The following is a 15,028-nucleotide window of genomic DNA, read 5'->3' on the forward strand; positions in this document are numbered from 1 at the left end:
TCATCGCTCCTCTCCCCCCTCCAAGCCTCCTGCACCCCACAAAACAGCTGATTGGGAGGTGCAGGGAGGGAGGGAGAGGCGCTGATCGGCAGGGCTGCTGGTGGGCAGGAGGCACTGGGAGCTGGGGTGGGGGAGCTGATGGGGGGCTGCTGATGTATTACTGTGGCTCTTTGGCAATGTCCATTGGTAAATTCTGGCTCCTTCTCAGGCTCAGGTTGGCCACCCCTGTTCTACAATGTCATGTTTTATGCTGGAATTTACATTTCAGAACAACAGCATCAGTTGAGCACCCCAAGAAGGGGATGGAAGAAAATGTAGCAGACCCAATCCTTGATGCTTTCCCGAGGGAGTCTCTCTTGCCAGTGCAATTATTCAGCTTTAAAGGTCATACTGGAAATTTGTATGCAAATGCCAGTTCCAGCCTGGAGCCTATAATTTTACTAGCTCCACTGCATTCCTAGCAAATCAGAGCTTTTGCTATATCTGTCTGAGAGATTTTATATAACAACATGGAAAACTCTTGGCTGTGCAACAGTTAATCCTAAACCCCCGGGGAGGTGGTCATAAAATACTTTGTACTAAAACTGGAAAATAATTGAGGATAGCATCAAAAGGGGATGGAATTATAAAATCATTTGTAAAGAATGTCACAAAGAAACAAACTTCAAAAGTGTTGTGGGCAGAGTTTGGGGTAATTACTAGAAAGTGATCTTCTCCTTTATCACAACCCCGAGGAAGTGTTTGCTACTGAGAGAAAAGTACGGCTCTGTCTTCAAATAGAGGAAAGACTAGCGTACTGCCACTGCTGTTCACATGACAAACCTGAAACAGGGTGGTAGTAAGATCTTTAGTTAACATAATAATTTAAAATCACATTTATCATAGGAATTGGCTCGTGTCAACTGTAGAATTACCTCAAGCATTCCCAAATAATTGAGACTAAAAGGAAAAAAAGACTCCGATATTTGACTTACTCTGATTTTTAAACCATACAAACCTAGATATGTACTAATATTAGTGGACACGAAACATTAAAATTAACACTGACACACAAACTGACAAAAAACGTTAACGTCACCCGAGCAGTCATAACAGTTGGAAATCTGTTGATGCAGCCTCACCCTGCCTTTGTCTGAATTGTCTGAAGGGAGTTTTCCTCAGGGGTTCTTGACCTTGGAATAGCTTTCTATATTGCCTAACAGAGACTGAGTTTGACAACTTTTAAGGCATTGCATAAAACTTAACTGTTGACTTGAGTTTCTGCCTGCTCGGTAACAGTAGGATTTATTTATGCCTTCTATTCAATTTCAGTATTCAGCCTATTAATATTTATTTAACAAGCATCAGACGAGATGGGAACGTTTTAAAAAGAATGAAAATAAGAGTAAAGAAATTCACAGAAGTTTAAACTATGTTGTCATCTCATCCTGTTGTGCCAAGATAGCACATTACACAGAATGTGTAAAAGTTGCTTATATTTTTAGTGACTTCTTCACTTAATGGGATGAGAGAAGTTTTGGATCTCCCTGAATTTAGTTGCCTTGTGCCTGACCCTGCAAACACTTACTACCATGATCAGACCACCCACTGACCTTATTAGAACATTGCTACTGTTGACTTCAGAGGGACTACCCACAACACTACGCACTAGGCTGAGTGGAGTTTGCAGGATCAGTCCCTGTCAATCTACCTCAACACTGACCCTCAAAAAACCTACATTAAAATAACAATTTTATTTCCAGCTCCTGGCATAAGCTGGAAGCTTTGATGAGGCTACTGACGCAGGAAAGCAATCCTGGATCAGAATAAGTCATATAGCCATGTGTACTATAGAACCACTACCTGAATAATCCACTATGTGTGTTGGCACTCTTTCAGGGGTGACATCAGCTGGGATGGTGATTTCTTCTGCACGTGGAGGAACCTTGATTTGTAAACAAACAGTAAGAAGGAAAAACCTCTGTAAAAACAGTCAGTAAAGCAGGTAAATGAACATCTAATGATGGTTTATAAAAAGAGCATAGATAAATTTTTCCACGAATTAGGAAACTTTAAATAGAAGTGATTATTAATTTTGTTAGATTTTTCACCAAAGTTTGTTTTCTTTATGTTCTTAAAGCCTCTGCCATTTTTTATACTGTATTTGCTGTGTGAGGAATTTCAAGTCTAAGCATTGCTGTGCCAGAATATCATTATTATGAAAAGACTTCAAATGAAGGCTTAAGTAAATCTCGGACCCAAAATATTAGAAGCAGCATTATTGAAAGGCACCCTACAAATAAACTGCTGTCTGAATTGTAAATCATTTAAAAGTTGTTCAATTATACCATATTTAACAATTAAGCCTTAAGCTTAAATATATCATTTAAGTAATACTATTCTGTAGAATGGGTAAATTTTTGGTTTCTTCTTTATTTCTGCTATTATCTCCACATCCATTTCTAAGGACATTACGCTAAACTAGCCATTATGGGTAAGTTGACAGTGCAACAACACACTCACTTGGCTGGCCCATGTCAGCTGACTCAGACTCATGGGGCTCGGAGTGCAGAACTATAAAATTTCAGTGTATACGTTCCACTCTGGGCTGGAGCCCAGGCATCTAGGACCCTGCGAGGGGGAGGGTCCCAGAGCTTGAGCCCGAATATCTAGACTGCAAATTTATAGCCCCACAATCCAAGCCAGTTGACATGGGCCAGCAATGGGTGTTTTATTGCAGTGTAGACATATCTTAAGGGTATGACTACACATCAAAAACTGACCTGTGGCAGCAAGTCTCAGAGCCCAGCTCAACTGACTTGGGATTCCAGGGCTCGCACTGGAGGGCTCAATACTGTAGATGTTCGAGCTAAGGCTTAAGTCTGGGGTCTGAGACCCTCCCCTCTTGTAGGATTCAGAGCCCAAGCTACAGCCTGTGCCCAAAACTCTATACTATTATTTTTTAGCCCAGTAGTGCATGCTCCTCAAGCCTGAGTCAGTTGACCAGGCTCTGAAACTCCCTGCTGCAGGTTTGTTTGGGGTTTTTTTGGCTGTGTGGACATGCCAGATTAAAAGTGCTGCCAAAAAATCTCATTTTAATTTTTCTATTCTTTTTGCACAAATGAGCTATGAGGCCTGATCCTGCTCCCATTGAAGTAAATGGCAAAACTCCCACTGACCTGAATGAAGCGACTGGAGCCATGAAAACCACTCTTCTTCTCCAAAGTATGAGAAACTTGTCTAATAGTGATGACATGCAATAGTTAAAGCTCTCTCCCCAAAAAGTCACAAAACGTGGCAGGCTCTTTTCCTTTATAGGTTCTGCTAAATATTACATCTACAGAAGTTTACAGGGAGCTCAAAAATGATACTCATGAAAATTAGTGCTTTGAAAAATTTTGTACATCATCCATGACAGGTAATTTATTCCCCAATTTACCAAATAGTAATTTACATCCAGATTCAGGAACATGGTAATAAATAAATAATATATCTGTCTTATATAGCGCTTTTCATTCATGGATTGCAAAGCAGGCACGTCTCATCATCCCATTTTACAGATGGGGACTCCTGAGGCACGCAGAGGTGAAGTGACCTACCCAAGGTCACCCAGCAGGACACTGGCAGAACTGGGAATAGAAACCAGGTTTCCTGAGTCCCAGTACAGTGCTCCATCCACTAATCCATACTGCCTTCCTAACAATACAACACCAAGGTGTAACATCAATCTTAAGTCTACAGGAAATTCATCCAGCTGCCCAGATTTTTTGCTTGGCAAATCTGTCCTTCCATATCTTTATGTTCTTTTTACAAGCCTGACTGCTGAAAGAATGGCCTTGTGTGAAGCCGCAGACCATAGTCACATTTCTACCAAGCATGATTATGGCATCACCTGACGACCCCAATGACACATCTACACAGTTCTGAGCTGCATAACAAACACATGCATGATTCCAGCAAGTCCTTCTGAAGAGTTATATATGATACAGTTAGGTCTGAAATTATCTTTGCTGTTTTCAGCAATCAGATTGCTATGCTGAGTGTAGATGAAATTTTCCTTTAAAAAGGCACTTGTTGAAGTGGACTCTACTTGTATAAAGACAAAAAGGTCATGTAGTGCTGCAATTCATTTAGAGGGGCAACAATGGCAAGGAGCCCCAATAGTGACATCAATAATGTAATGTAATAGTATTTTAAAACATTTGCAGCCTTGCTCATAGACTTCAGACATATACTGCCTTACATTAGGAAATACAACATTGCAGTTTTAAAGAGTGAACGCTCATGATATATGAGGCCAGCTTCAAGTCCCACATTCCAAACTTTAAACGTTTACTTACACAGGTAAGCTATCTTTCCTCTAATACCGTGTCAAGAAAAGGAATCCAGCAAGTGTTAACAATAAGACACTACAAGTTTTATTGTCTGCTGCCTTTTTCAAAGGAATAGCCTGATAAATGTTTTAGTATAATCCAGTCCATAACCAACTAAATAAAACCCAACCATTTCTACATTTTTCTGAAAAAGGTTTAGACACAATTATTTACATCTGCAGGTTATAAAAACATGCTTCAAAAAATAACTCAATGCAAAGTAATTCTGAATTACAGACACTGCCTTACTACTACTGCAAGGGCTATACACCTTGATAAGTTTTGAACGCTTCACCTTTATTTATATAATTAGATGCTCAGATTTTTACAAGTAATGCCTTCTGGCAGAGAGATTACCCCCCCTTCTTCTTCAACATCTTTTCCTCCATTATTCCCTTTTGTTGACCTATGTTATTTTCTGACAATTTTGAAAGGACTAACACTTCAGGAGTACGTGGATCAATAAGAACAAGTGTGAATTCAATTAAGCATATGAAAAGAATGAGCAAAAATAAGTAACTTAAATATGACTCCTGTTCTCCATACAGAAATGTTTCTAATCAGTTTAAGTCACTCTTCCAGAAGAAGGCAATACCTTTAATCACCCTTTTAAATACTTTAATAATAAAAGCTCCACATTTAAAAAAAAATAATCCACTGATAGATTTAAAATTACAAATTCACTAATTTACATGCACATTTTTGTGAAGGGTAAGTAGCTTTTCTAGCAGAGAAGCACAATTTAGAGGACAAATAGGGATGTCCTACCTCTTCTGGAAATTCTTCACTGACAAGAGACATAATGAGTGATGTCTTTCCAACTCTGGCTGTGAAGGGGAAAAAATAATGGAATTAAAATATTTGTTTTAACCTTCTACTACACTGAATAGTTACAGTTCTATCTCAAGATGGGAAGTATTTTAAAAACATTTTACAACTTTCAATATTAAAATGTTAACAAAAATGTTCCTTAATAAAATCTAAACATGGGTCCTCAGCTCCTTCACAGGGTTGCTTTAAGGACCTTTCTGGTAAAGAAACATGGGTCAGTCTCCTATGTGTTTTCAAATACATGCCTAAACTTTTCAGCTAAGGGAACAAAACGCCAAATCTTGTTTGTCTTGTCCAGCTTTACATGATTAAGGTGAGCAGAATTTAGCCTCAAATTACTACAAATATGTAGCACCTCTGAAAATAGTTAGGCATGCATACAGAACATTTACTTTAGCACAAGAATTCAGGAAGGAAAGGGATGAAAAGAATGAACGTAACAAGAAAGTGACAGCTCCATTAAAAAAAGATGAAAGGACAGAGATGTCTGCAATAAAACCAGATTGGACAGTGAAGAATATACTACAGGGAGCAATCATTTACGGGCAGCACTTTCTGAAGCTAGCTTGGATTTTAAACTCCATGAAGATAGGACGTTTTTTTTCCCTATGTTTGCCAAAACACTAAGCACTCTTTTGATGTATAGTTAAAAAAAAAATACTGGTAAGAAGAGTTAACTCTAGCTGACTTTGTGCTTCTCTGGTTTCTCATTATCTTAAATATTCCGGTATGAAAAGATCCTGGTAGTTTCACATGGCTAGCTTCATCACAAGGAAAACATTAAGTAGAGGCAAGTATATGATCATTAGTCTCAACTCATCCAGGTAAAAGAAGTGAGGTTCTCAAAGTTCAGAAAGAAATTCTGCTCATTACAAGAGGATATTTAATCCAACAAGTACCATACGCTATTACTAGGCAAATCAGAGCTGACCCTCAGATTACTGATTAGATTCTGTGCTGACTTTTTAATCAACTAGGCTACTGTTGTACCATGTTCTAAAGTGATCAGTGACATGACCTTTAGTAATTACTGTATAAAGATGGAGCAAAGGAGACCCAGCTACCATGTAACAGAGCATTACAAAGGCTGCTATTGAAAAGAACTTGCATCGTCCTCCAAAGAATATTATGCTGTTGCATAATTATATATCAAGGATCCCCAAACTTTTTCACAAAGTGGACTATAGCAATCACTACATTGATAATAAATATTATGAAAGGATTAATGTATTTTTAGCTTCTTTTAATGTAATTTTGCAGTTGGAAATAAGGAAAGCAAGTACTATCTGACCAGCCAGCTCTCCATAGATCAGAGGTTAGGAATCTCACATATGTTATCCTACTTTTATACTATAGTTATTCTTGACACGATGATTCCACCTCAGTCCCAGACTCTTATTGTCCTTGGGATAAAGGGCATGGCTCTTGCTGGACTAAGAACAATGGACTAAGGCTTGGTCTATGCCTAAAACTTGAGTTGACCTAGCTACGTCACTCAGTGAATGTTTTTGTGCTCTGTGTGATGTAGTTAGGTCGACCTAACCCGCACTGTAGGTACAGCGAGGTGACAGAATAATTCTTCTGTTAATCTAGCTAATGCCTCTTAAGGGGGCAAAAAATCCTTTCCATCACTGTAGTAAGTGTCTGAGATATAGCAAAAAGAAAAGGAGTACTTGTGGCACCTTAGAGACTAACCAATTTATTTGAGCATAAGCTTTCGTGAGCTACAGCTCACTTCATCGGATGCATACTGTGGAAACTGCAGAAGACATTATATACACAGAGACCATGAAACAATACCTCCTCCCACCCCACTCTCCTGCTGGTAATAGCTTATCTAAAGTGATCACTCTCCTTACAATGACAGGTTTCAGAGGAACAGCCGTGTTAGTCTGTATTCGCAAAAAGAAAAGGAGTACTTGTGGCACCTTAGAGACTAACCAATTTATTTGAGCATGAGCTTTCGTGAGCCACAGCTCACTTCATCAGATGTGTACCGTGGAAAGTCTGCTGCAGTTTCCACGGTACACATCTGATGAAGTGAGCTGTGGCTCACGAAAGCTCATGCTCAAATAAATTGGTTAGTCTCTAAGGTGCCACAAGTACTCCTTTTCTTTCTCCTTACAATGATTACCTTGATTATCGTGCACATTGTGGGGAGAGTGGTCGCTTTGGATGGGCTGTTACCAGCAGGAGAGTGAATTTGTGTGTGTATGGGGGTGGGGGGGGGTGAGCAAACCTGGATTTGTGCTGGAAATGGCCCACCTTAATTATCATGCACATTGTAGGGAGCGTGGTCACTTTGGATAAGCTATTACCAGCAGGAGAGTGAGTTTCTGTGTGTGTGTGTTTTTTTGTTTTTTTTTTGGGGGGTGGGGGTTGAGAAAACCTGGATTTGTGCTGGAAATGGCCCACCTTGATTTTCATACACATTGTAAGGAGAGTGATCACTTTGGATAAGCTATTATCAGCAGGAGAGTGAGTTTGTGTGTGTGGTTTTTGGAAAGGGGGGGGGGGTGAGAAAACCTGGATTTGTGCTGGAAATGGCCCACCTTGATTTTCATACACATTGTAAAGAGAGTGGTCACTTGGGGGGGGGGGGGGGGGGGAGCGGAGGGTGAGAAAACCTGGATTTGTGCTGGAAATGGCCCAACTTGATTATCATACACATTGTAAGGAGAGTGATCACTTTAGATAAGCTATTACCAGCAGGAGAGTGGGGTGGGAGGAGGTATTGTTTCATGATCTCTGTGTATATAATGTCTTCTGCAGTTTCCACAGTATGCATCCGATGAAGTGAGCTGTAGCTCACGAAAGCTTATGCTCAAATAAATTGGTTAGTCTCTAAGGTGCCACAAGTACTCCTTTTCTTTTTATTAAAATCAAGGTGGTCACAGATTAATGAAAAACATTAGCAGGCTCTCAATTTTAAAAACTAAATATTGTGTGAAATTCATACAATTTATTTATAATTAGTTCAATGTGCGGGACAATAAGCTATTTGTTCTTAGGATACAAGTTAATTAATTAAGAATTCAATACTGTGCCCACATATGAATAGTCCTTAATCACGAGTGTAACCCCAAAAAGACCACTAGGACCACTTGAATAAGGGTAGGCAATTTTTAGGATCCTGCTAAAGATTTATTTTAAAAAATCCTTCCATTGTCATTGGACCCCCTGCCCTTTGTTGTACTATTTCCAGAAGAAACCTGCTGTTTCCAGCACAACAGAGCCAAGCAGCATGACGGCTAAGGTAAGCGGTCATTACAATCTGCAGCATTTGAGCATGAAGATGCATATTTGACAGAGCTCCAGAAAGAAAAAAAAATGAACAGTATCCCTTATGTACCCCGAAAACGGATTCAGTCTGAACCTGACAAATTACACCTTTCTCGCAAAAACTGAAAAACAAAGATAGAAAATCTCATCTTTTTATCTCGAACTATGCATTACTATTACTGATCCTCCTGTTCAATGTACCATACTACGATACTTAATTCTGGATTATATGCTATTTATACTACCTTTGGAAATATGAACAATTTGCTCCTTGGAGAAGTGGAAATGAGAGACCACTCCAGACATGTTAGTCATTATATTAGTTTTATCTTTGGAGGATGCTCAGATACGATGGTGATGAGCATGATATAAGAAACTGAACAGAAAAGAACTATTCTATTATGTATTCCCTCGTTGCATTATTGATGCTGTCACCAGGACTTGATGCTGTCACCAATTTGCTCTAACTGAGCAAGATATTTGCTCTGGCAAGTGGGTGAAACTGAATCTTTAATATCTGCAGGCTTTGCACTTTCATGTTTTTTAAAAAGTGTCTAGTTCTTTTTATTGCAAAGATAGCCTTCCAAACATAAACCTGCCAAATCTGGTCCAAGCATAAACAGACACAATGTCATCTTCCTGAGTCTGCAGACAGATTGCATCAGTGCCTCTGCTTCTGTTCATTGCTTTGCCAAGCAGTCAAAGGAGGAAATTAACAAGACCCTGTTCAGCTTCACAGTATTATACCAGTCCTAGTTGGGAAAGTTCTTTGCAGCAACAAATGCAGGCAATGGAATTACTCATTAAGCGAGAGGGCACAAAACCTGGAGGCTGAGTGAGATGTACACAGTTGAAAAGCTCTTCAGCAGCCTGGAAAAGGGGTAGAAGTGAGGACTCATCTTCCTCCTCTTGTAGCTGCCAGGCAAGAGAGAGATAGTTCCTTCTTCTACAGCAAGAAGGTGGAGTTTCAAATTTATCAAACTCCGTATTTGGTACCAGGTTTGGTTAGCAGGAACTCTCAAGCACGAACCAAAGGCAGGACACTAGAAGAAAGCTCATCCCTTCCCAACAGCTTGGGATGGCAGGTCTACTTGCCATTTTCTACTTCCAGCTAGTAGATGTTTAGCAAATGTTTCAAGCTCTGGCAATCAATCCCTACATATCTTTGCAATGTCCAGTCCTAAATGTCAGGTAATTTCCTTAAACTCATATCTCTAATGAAACAGAATATTTTTTTTGTTGAACCTAATTACCATCTTGGCTCCAAGTTACTATCAGCTATTTCCCTTGATAACTACTAAACTGTTTCAGATTCATCAGGCAAGAAGAAATCTACATTTATATTTCAAGATAGATATGTGACCACAAATTGCTTTGCTATGTATAGAATATTGATAAATATTGATAAATTCTGTTAATTTTATTCTCAATCTTCCTTCATTTAACAAGAGTCTCCTCCTGCTACACTTCAGCCTCCTGATAGCTGATTCGGGGAGAAAATTTTGCATTGGCCTCAGAGGTTGCATGCACACCCTTCTAGAAAGGGAGGGGAGCATAACTGTAATGAAAGTAAGGGGTCTCCACAGGATAAAGGTGTGGGGATCTCTGGATTATTATTAATAATAATAAGTTGTATTACCATAGTGCCTGGGAGCCCTAGCCCATGGACCAGGACCTCATGGTATTAGCTGGGTTATTTGCAGGCAAGGAAAGAACTACTGTTCCAATAACTGAGTGGAAATGCCATTACTTTTAAAAAAAAAACAACAGACTGCTGCAATTCTTTAAGAGCTGGTTTAGCTGATAAGATTTTGCATAATTTTAACTGATGAAGAACATGGTTGCAGAACAAGCGCAGCATCAATTTTAAAGATCTCCTCACTCATATGGTGTTATGGGCTCTAGGTCCCAAACGTTTCACTGACTTGATTTGTAACATTCCTGGCTGGGTTGCATTTTGTTTTTACAGAATGGCTTAGGAAAATCTGTGTCATGGCAAAATTTGCCTGAATGTTTGATCTGGTGAAGCCTCTATTGTCTTGTTTCTCTGGAGTTCTACTGCTTGAGATGCAGGAAACTAAATTTATTCTGCTTAAATCTGGGTTGAACATTTATCTTTATAATTTAGTTTTATCGTTTATTTAGTCTTAGCGATAATAGCTTATCTGTCAGTTAGATTTACTATAAAAAGTTGTGTGGTATTGTTAAATGTTTAACCTGGATTCTCTCTTTTCTGAGCATGACAGTTAAACCTCTCACATCATGAAGTTTAAAAACAGCATTTTGGAGCTTCTCTGCAAATTAATGGCTATTAAAGATTAATGACAGGTTGGCTATTTTGGATCCCAGTATTCGGTTTACAAAAAAAAGCCTCTAATGCAAACCATGGCAATGGGGACTGAATGAATGTGGGGGTACACTAGGATACAATGGTTTTCACTCCTTATGTCACAATCTGAATCTGACACAGACTGGTATTACCATCCAATGGCTCTTTTTTGGCCTAGGTGAAATGAATTGTGGTTCCAGTCCAATGGATGTGTCCATATCACAAACAAAAAAACTCACTACCATTAATGTAACTGGCAGTTTCAGCTGACAAGCCAATATTCAAATAAGCATGTAGACTGAACTAACTTTACACCTCTATTAGAAACAGTCCCTAAAAAATAAACAGTTAAGGAATATTGGTAGAGATGTTTGAACAACCCATGCTGTATGTATGTATTATTATCGATACAATACAGTTCCCATTACTATCAATTATGCATCTCTTAAAAAACCCATACCTCAGCAACCCATTACACTTCCAGCCAAAGGGGTAGTTTGGGGGGAGGGGCCGGGAAGGTATTGTGTCCCGCCCCCAAACTGCAAGCCTCAGGCAGGTGTGCAATTTGCCCCCCACGCGCAGCCTCACTGGCCTGACTGGAGCTGCCCCCGGCCCCCAGTATAGAAGTCAAACGAGGCCTGTGCTTTCAGCTGAGCCCTGGTCTTTGAAATGCAGAAACACACATCATCTACAAAACATGATCTGTGCCCATTTATCAGATATGAACTGAGCCTTGTGTTGCATCTGTACTTAAATCACTGTAGCAGAACCAGTGCAAAATACTCAATTTTTCATTACTGTAGATCTGTCACATTGAAATATTCTGGTTGTTTTTCTACTAAAAATACACTAAGCACATTTTCAATGTAGTGACCTTGCAATTAGGTTTTTCTCCCAACCATGTTTTTATCTCTGAATAGTCCTCATTTCTAACATTATAAACATGTCTTCTGCAAGTTATATAACATTTAATCTAATACTGTACAACAATGAACATCTTATAACAATATACATGACTTTAGCCTATATATTTTCTACCTAATCCACTAGCTATATAGATTTTTGATAATTCCATCCAATGCCAATATATGAAAGACTGTTTAATTTAAAACTTGCAGCCTGTTTCCATACAGAGTGAGCTTCACCTAGACTCAACCCAATTTTAAACTCTGTACTGTCTGTGAATTAGCAAGTCAGCTTGGCCGGCAGTGGTACCTCTCACAGTTGTGTTACAGGAGCTAGTAACAAAGAAACGCGGTTAGGGACAGGTTCTGAAAAGAAGTCACATAGGAAAAATTCAGCTGTATATTCAAGTGAATAAGAATATATTTAAAGCCAAATAAACTTGTTATTTTAAAATCTGGCCATGTATTGTCTTTATTTACATTGAGATTTAAAAGCATATTAACATATTTCTAGAGAATCATGCTGTAACACTGTTCTCTAGAAAGGCCCTAAAAGTTTCCGCATACAATGTAGACATGTTTCAGAGGAACAGCGGTGTTAGTCTGTATTCGCAAAAAGAAAAGGAGTACTTGTGGCACCTTAGAGACTAACCAATTTATTTGAGCATGAGCTTTCGTGAGCTACAGCTCAGTGATCACATCTGATGAAGTGAGCTGTAGCTCACGAAAGCTCATGCTCAAATAAATTGGTTAGTCTCTAAGGTGCCACAAGTACTCCTTTTCTTTTTGCGAATGTAGACATGACCTACCACACTATAAAATAATTTTACAAACCATGCTAGGCCTACAGTTGCCAGGGAAATTATGTTAGCAGTACCTTTCAAGGAAGAACTACTGTAAATTCTTAATATAATTATGTATTATATTAAATACTTATCACTCACATAGTACTTCTGCTTCCAAGGACCCTAAAGTGCTTTACAAATTAATTTCAGTGGGATATACTGTGTGCTCAGCACACTTGAAATTTAGGCCTCTGATTTAGGTGTCTAAATATGGACCTAGGGACCTAAATTTAGGCACCCATTTTCTCAAATGTTTGGCTAAGAGTTCAAGGGATTTGTTCAAGGTCACACAATGAATCAATGGCAGAAACCAGAAATCTGGACTCCCAATCCCCGGTTCTAACCACAAGACCACAGTGCCCATCTGATAACCGTATTTAAAGAAGTGTTTGCAATTTCCAAATTCAGAATATAAAAAATGCCTTACTATACTTTCAATCCCGGGCCGGGCCACCACCAGATACTTGAACTCTGGAACCGTCAGCTGGGAAGTATGCAAACTATGCATGCAAAGTTTTGTGATAGGCTATGAGTTGGGTATCTGCCTAGCAAAGGGCTGTAAAAAATTCACTCCGGTAATTGCAAACTAATTGGATACGCACAGCCTCCTACACGACCTATTTTATTCCTGGGGTAGTTTTAATTAATCTGTTTAACGTGCACAACAGAACCATCCCCGTGGCACTCAGCTACCTCTTCTCCCCTCACTATGCCAGGGAGAAGAGATCTGCCGGCTGCGGGCGGGGCAGTCTGCACGGTGGGCGGGGGGGGGGGGGGGTGCGCGATTTTATACCTTACGAAGGATGGTCTCGGCGACCCACACACAAAGCAGGGCTCCTGGTCACCAGCCTCTGAGGGCTGCCTTGAGATGAACCCCATCTCCAAGCCAGGGCGTGAGGGAGCCCTGGGAAAGGGAGGAATCCCCCCCTCGCCTCTCCACCCATAAATACGAACTAACGATGAGCACAGATGGCAGCAGCCTCCCCCCACGCCCCTCAGCCCCCGTCCCTACCCTCCCCCACACCCCTCTAGCACCCGCCTCCCCGCCCCTCAGTCCCCGTCCCTGCCCTCCCCGACGCCCCTCTAACTCCCGCCCCTGAGCCCCCGTCCCTGCCCTCCCCCCACGCCTCCCCCACGCCCCTCAGCCCCGTCCCTGCCCTCCCCCTACCCCCTCAGCCCCCGTCCCTGCCCTCCCCCACACCCCTCTAACCCCCACCTCCCCTCCCGTCTCCCTTCCCCCACAGCCCCAACCCTCCTGCCCGCCCCAGCACCCCTCCCCCTCCCCGACTCACGTTCTCCCACCAGCAGGATCCTCACGTCCTTCTTCATCTCCCCACAGCCTGGGCCCAGGCTCCGGGTCCCGCTCGCATCAGGGTTAGGGAGGGGAGGCTGCGGCCTGGCCTGGCCTTGCCTCCAGCACGCTCCGGCCCCCTCAGCCGGCTCCGTCCTCCGGCCCCCCGGCGGCAGCGGCTACGGCAAGGCGAGCGGGACACGCTAGCGCGAGGAAAGAGCATGAGCGCGCGAGAACGAGCGCGCCCCCTGGCGGTGAGGGGCCAGTACTAGGCGCGGGGCTCTGCTGGCCGGGCCAGGGTCGGGGACAGCGGTGGAGCCTGTGCTGAGCGTGTCTGTGTTGGGAATGAGTGAATCTGTCTGTCCAGGCTGTGTCGGACAGACTCACCCACAGTGTAGACAGTCTGTCCCTGCTCTGTGTGCCTCGCCACGTTGAGGGGCTCCGTATGTCCGCCCATGGAGCAGGCACGTCTGGAACATGTGTGTGTCTGTGTGTGTTGGGCGGGTCTTTCCGCGCTCTCTCCACACTGAGTCCAGGGCTGGCGGAGGAGAATTTCAAACACTGGGGACCCTGGGCCATTGCTGTCCCTCAGGGCAAAGAGACCATCTATGCATCTCGAACCAGCAGGATGCACAGAGGAGTCCTCCTCAGCCGAGTGTGAGGGGCAAGAGGCCCCACGGTGCCACCTGTGCACCACAGGTCAACACCACACAAACTGGACCCTGCAGGCGTAAATGTTCTATGGCCTTTGTTTCCACCTCTGTTTGTGCCCCCATGTTTCCCATAGGCCTAGGCGGTAATGTGTCCTCCAATGGTGTTTCTATTTTACAAAGACAAAGAGAAGTATCTGGTAATGGGTCATTTAGTTACAATAATCAGAAACTTGAATAAAAAGTGCCCATTAAATACCAATCAGGCATTCACAGTGCGGTTTATCACGTGAAATACAACACACTGACTGTAGTATTGTGTAACCTTCCCTCATTTTGTATGTGTAACCTAGAAACTAACAGCCAAAGCCAGCACTCCTTACTCAGGTGTAAAACTATTGAAGTCAATGAGAGTTTTGCCAGAGAAAAGGCAACAGGTTTAAGTCCTAAGGGCTAAATCTTGATTCCATCAAAGTCATTTGGAATTTTGCCATTGGTTTCAATGGGATTGTGATTTGGATTTCAGTAATGAAAGACACACAC

General features: G+C 41.6%; 1 protein-coding gene across 4 annotated transcripts in view; it reads right to left on the reverse strand.

Moving 5' to 3' along the window:
• The window catches only part of RHOT1 (ras homolog family member T1), a 44,580-nt gene extending 30,551 nt beyond the window's left edge, over positions 1–14,029 (reverse strand). For 2 of the 4 annotated variants that reach the window (XM_048819271.2, XM_048819269.2), the window contains exons 1-3: positions 13,837–14,028; positions 5,121–5,179; positions 1,843–1,924 (exon numbers count right to left, since the gene is read on the reverse strand). In XM_048819271.2, the coding sequence (XP_048675228.1) occupies positions 1,843–1,924; positions 5,121–5,179; positions 13,837–13,873 (178 nt within the window). In that variant the 5' untranslated portion in view covers positions 13,874–14,028. Of the gene's footprint in view, positions 1–1,842; positions 1,925–5,120; positions 5,180–13,337; positions 13,483–13,836 lie in introns of those variants that run through there. The other 2 variants (XM_048819266.2, XM_048819268.2) reach the window with 2 other exon arrangements.
• Between the last annotated feature and the right edge of the window lie 999 nt (positions 14,030–15,028).

The sequence above is a fragment of the Caretta caretta genome, chromosome 14 (genome assembly GCF_965140235.1).
Source record: "Caretta caretta isolate rCarCar2 chromosome 14, rCarCar1.hap1, whole genome shotgun sequence".
Classification (NCBI taxonomy): domain Eukaryota; kingdom Metazoa; phylum Chordata; order Testudines; family Cheloniidae; genus Caretta; species Caretta caretta.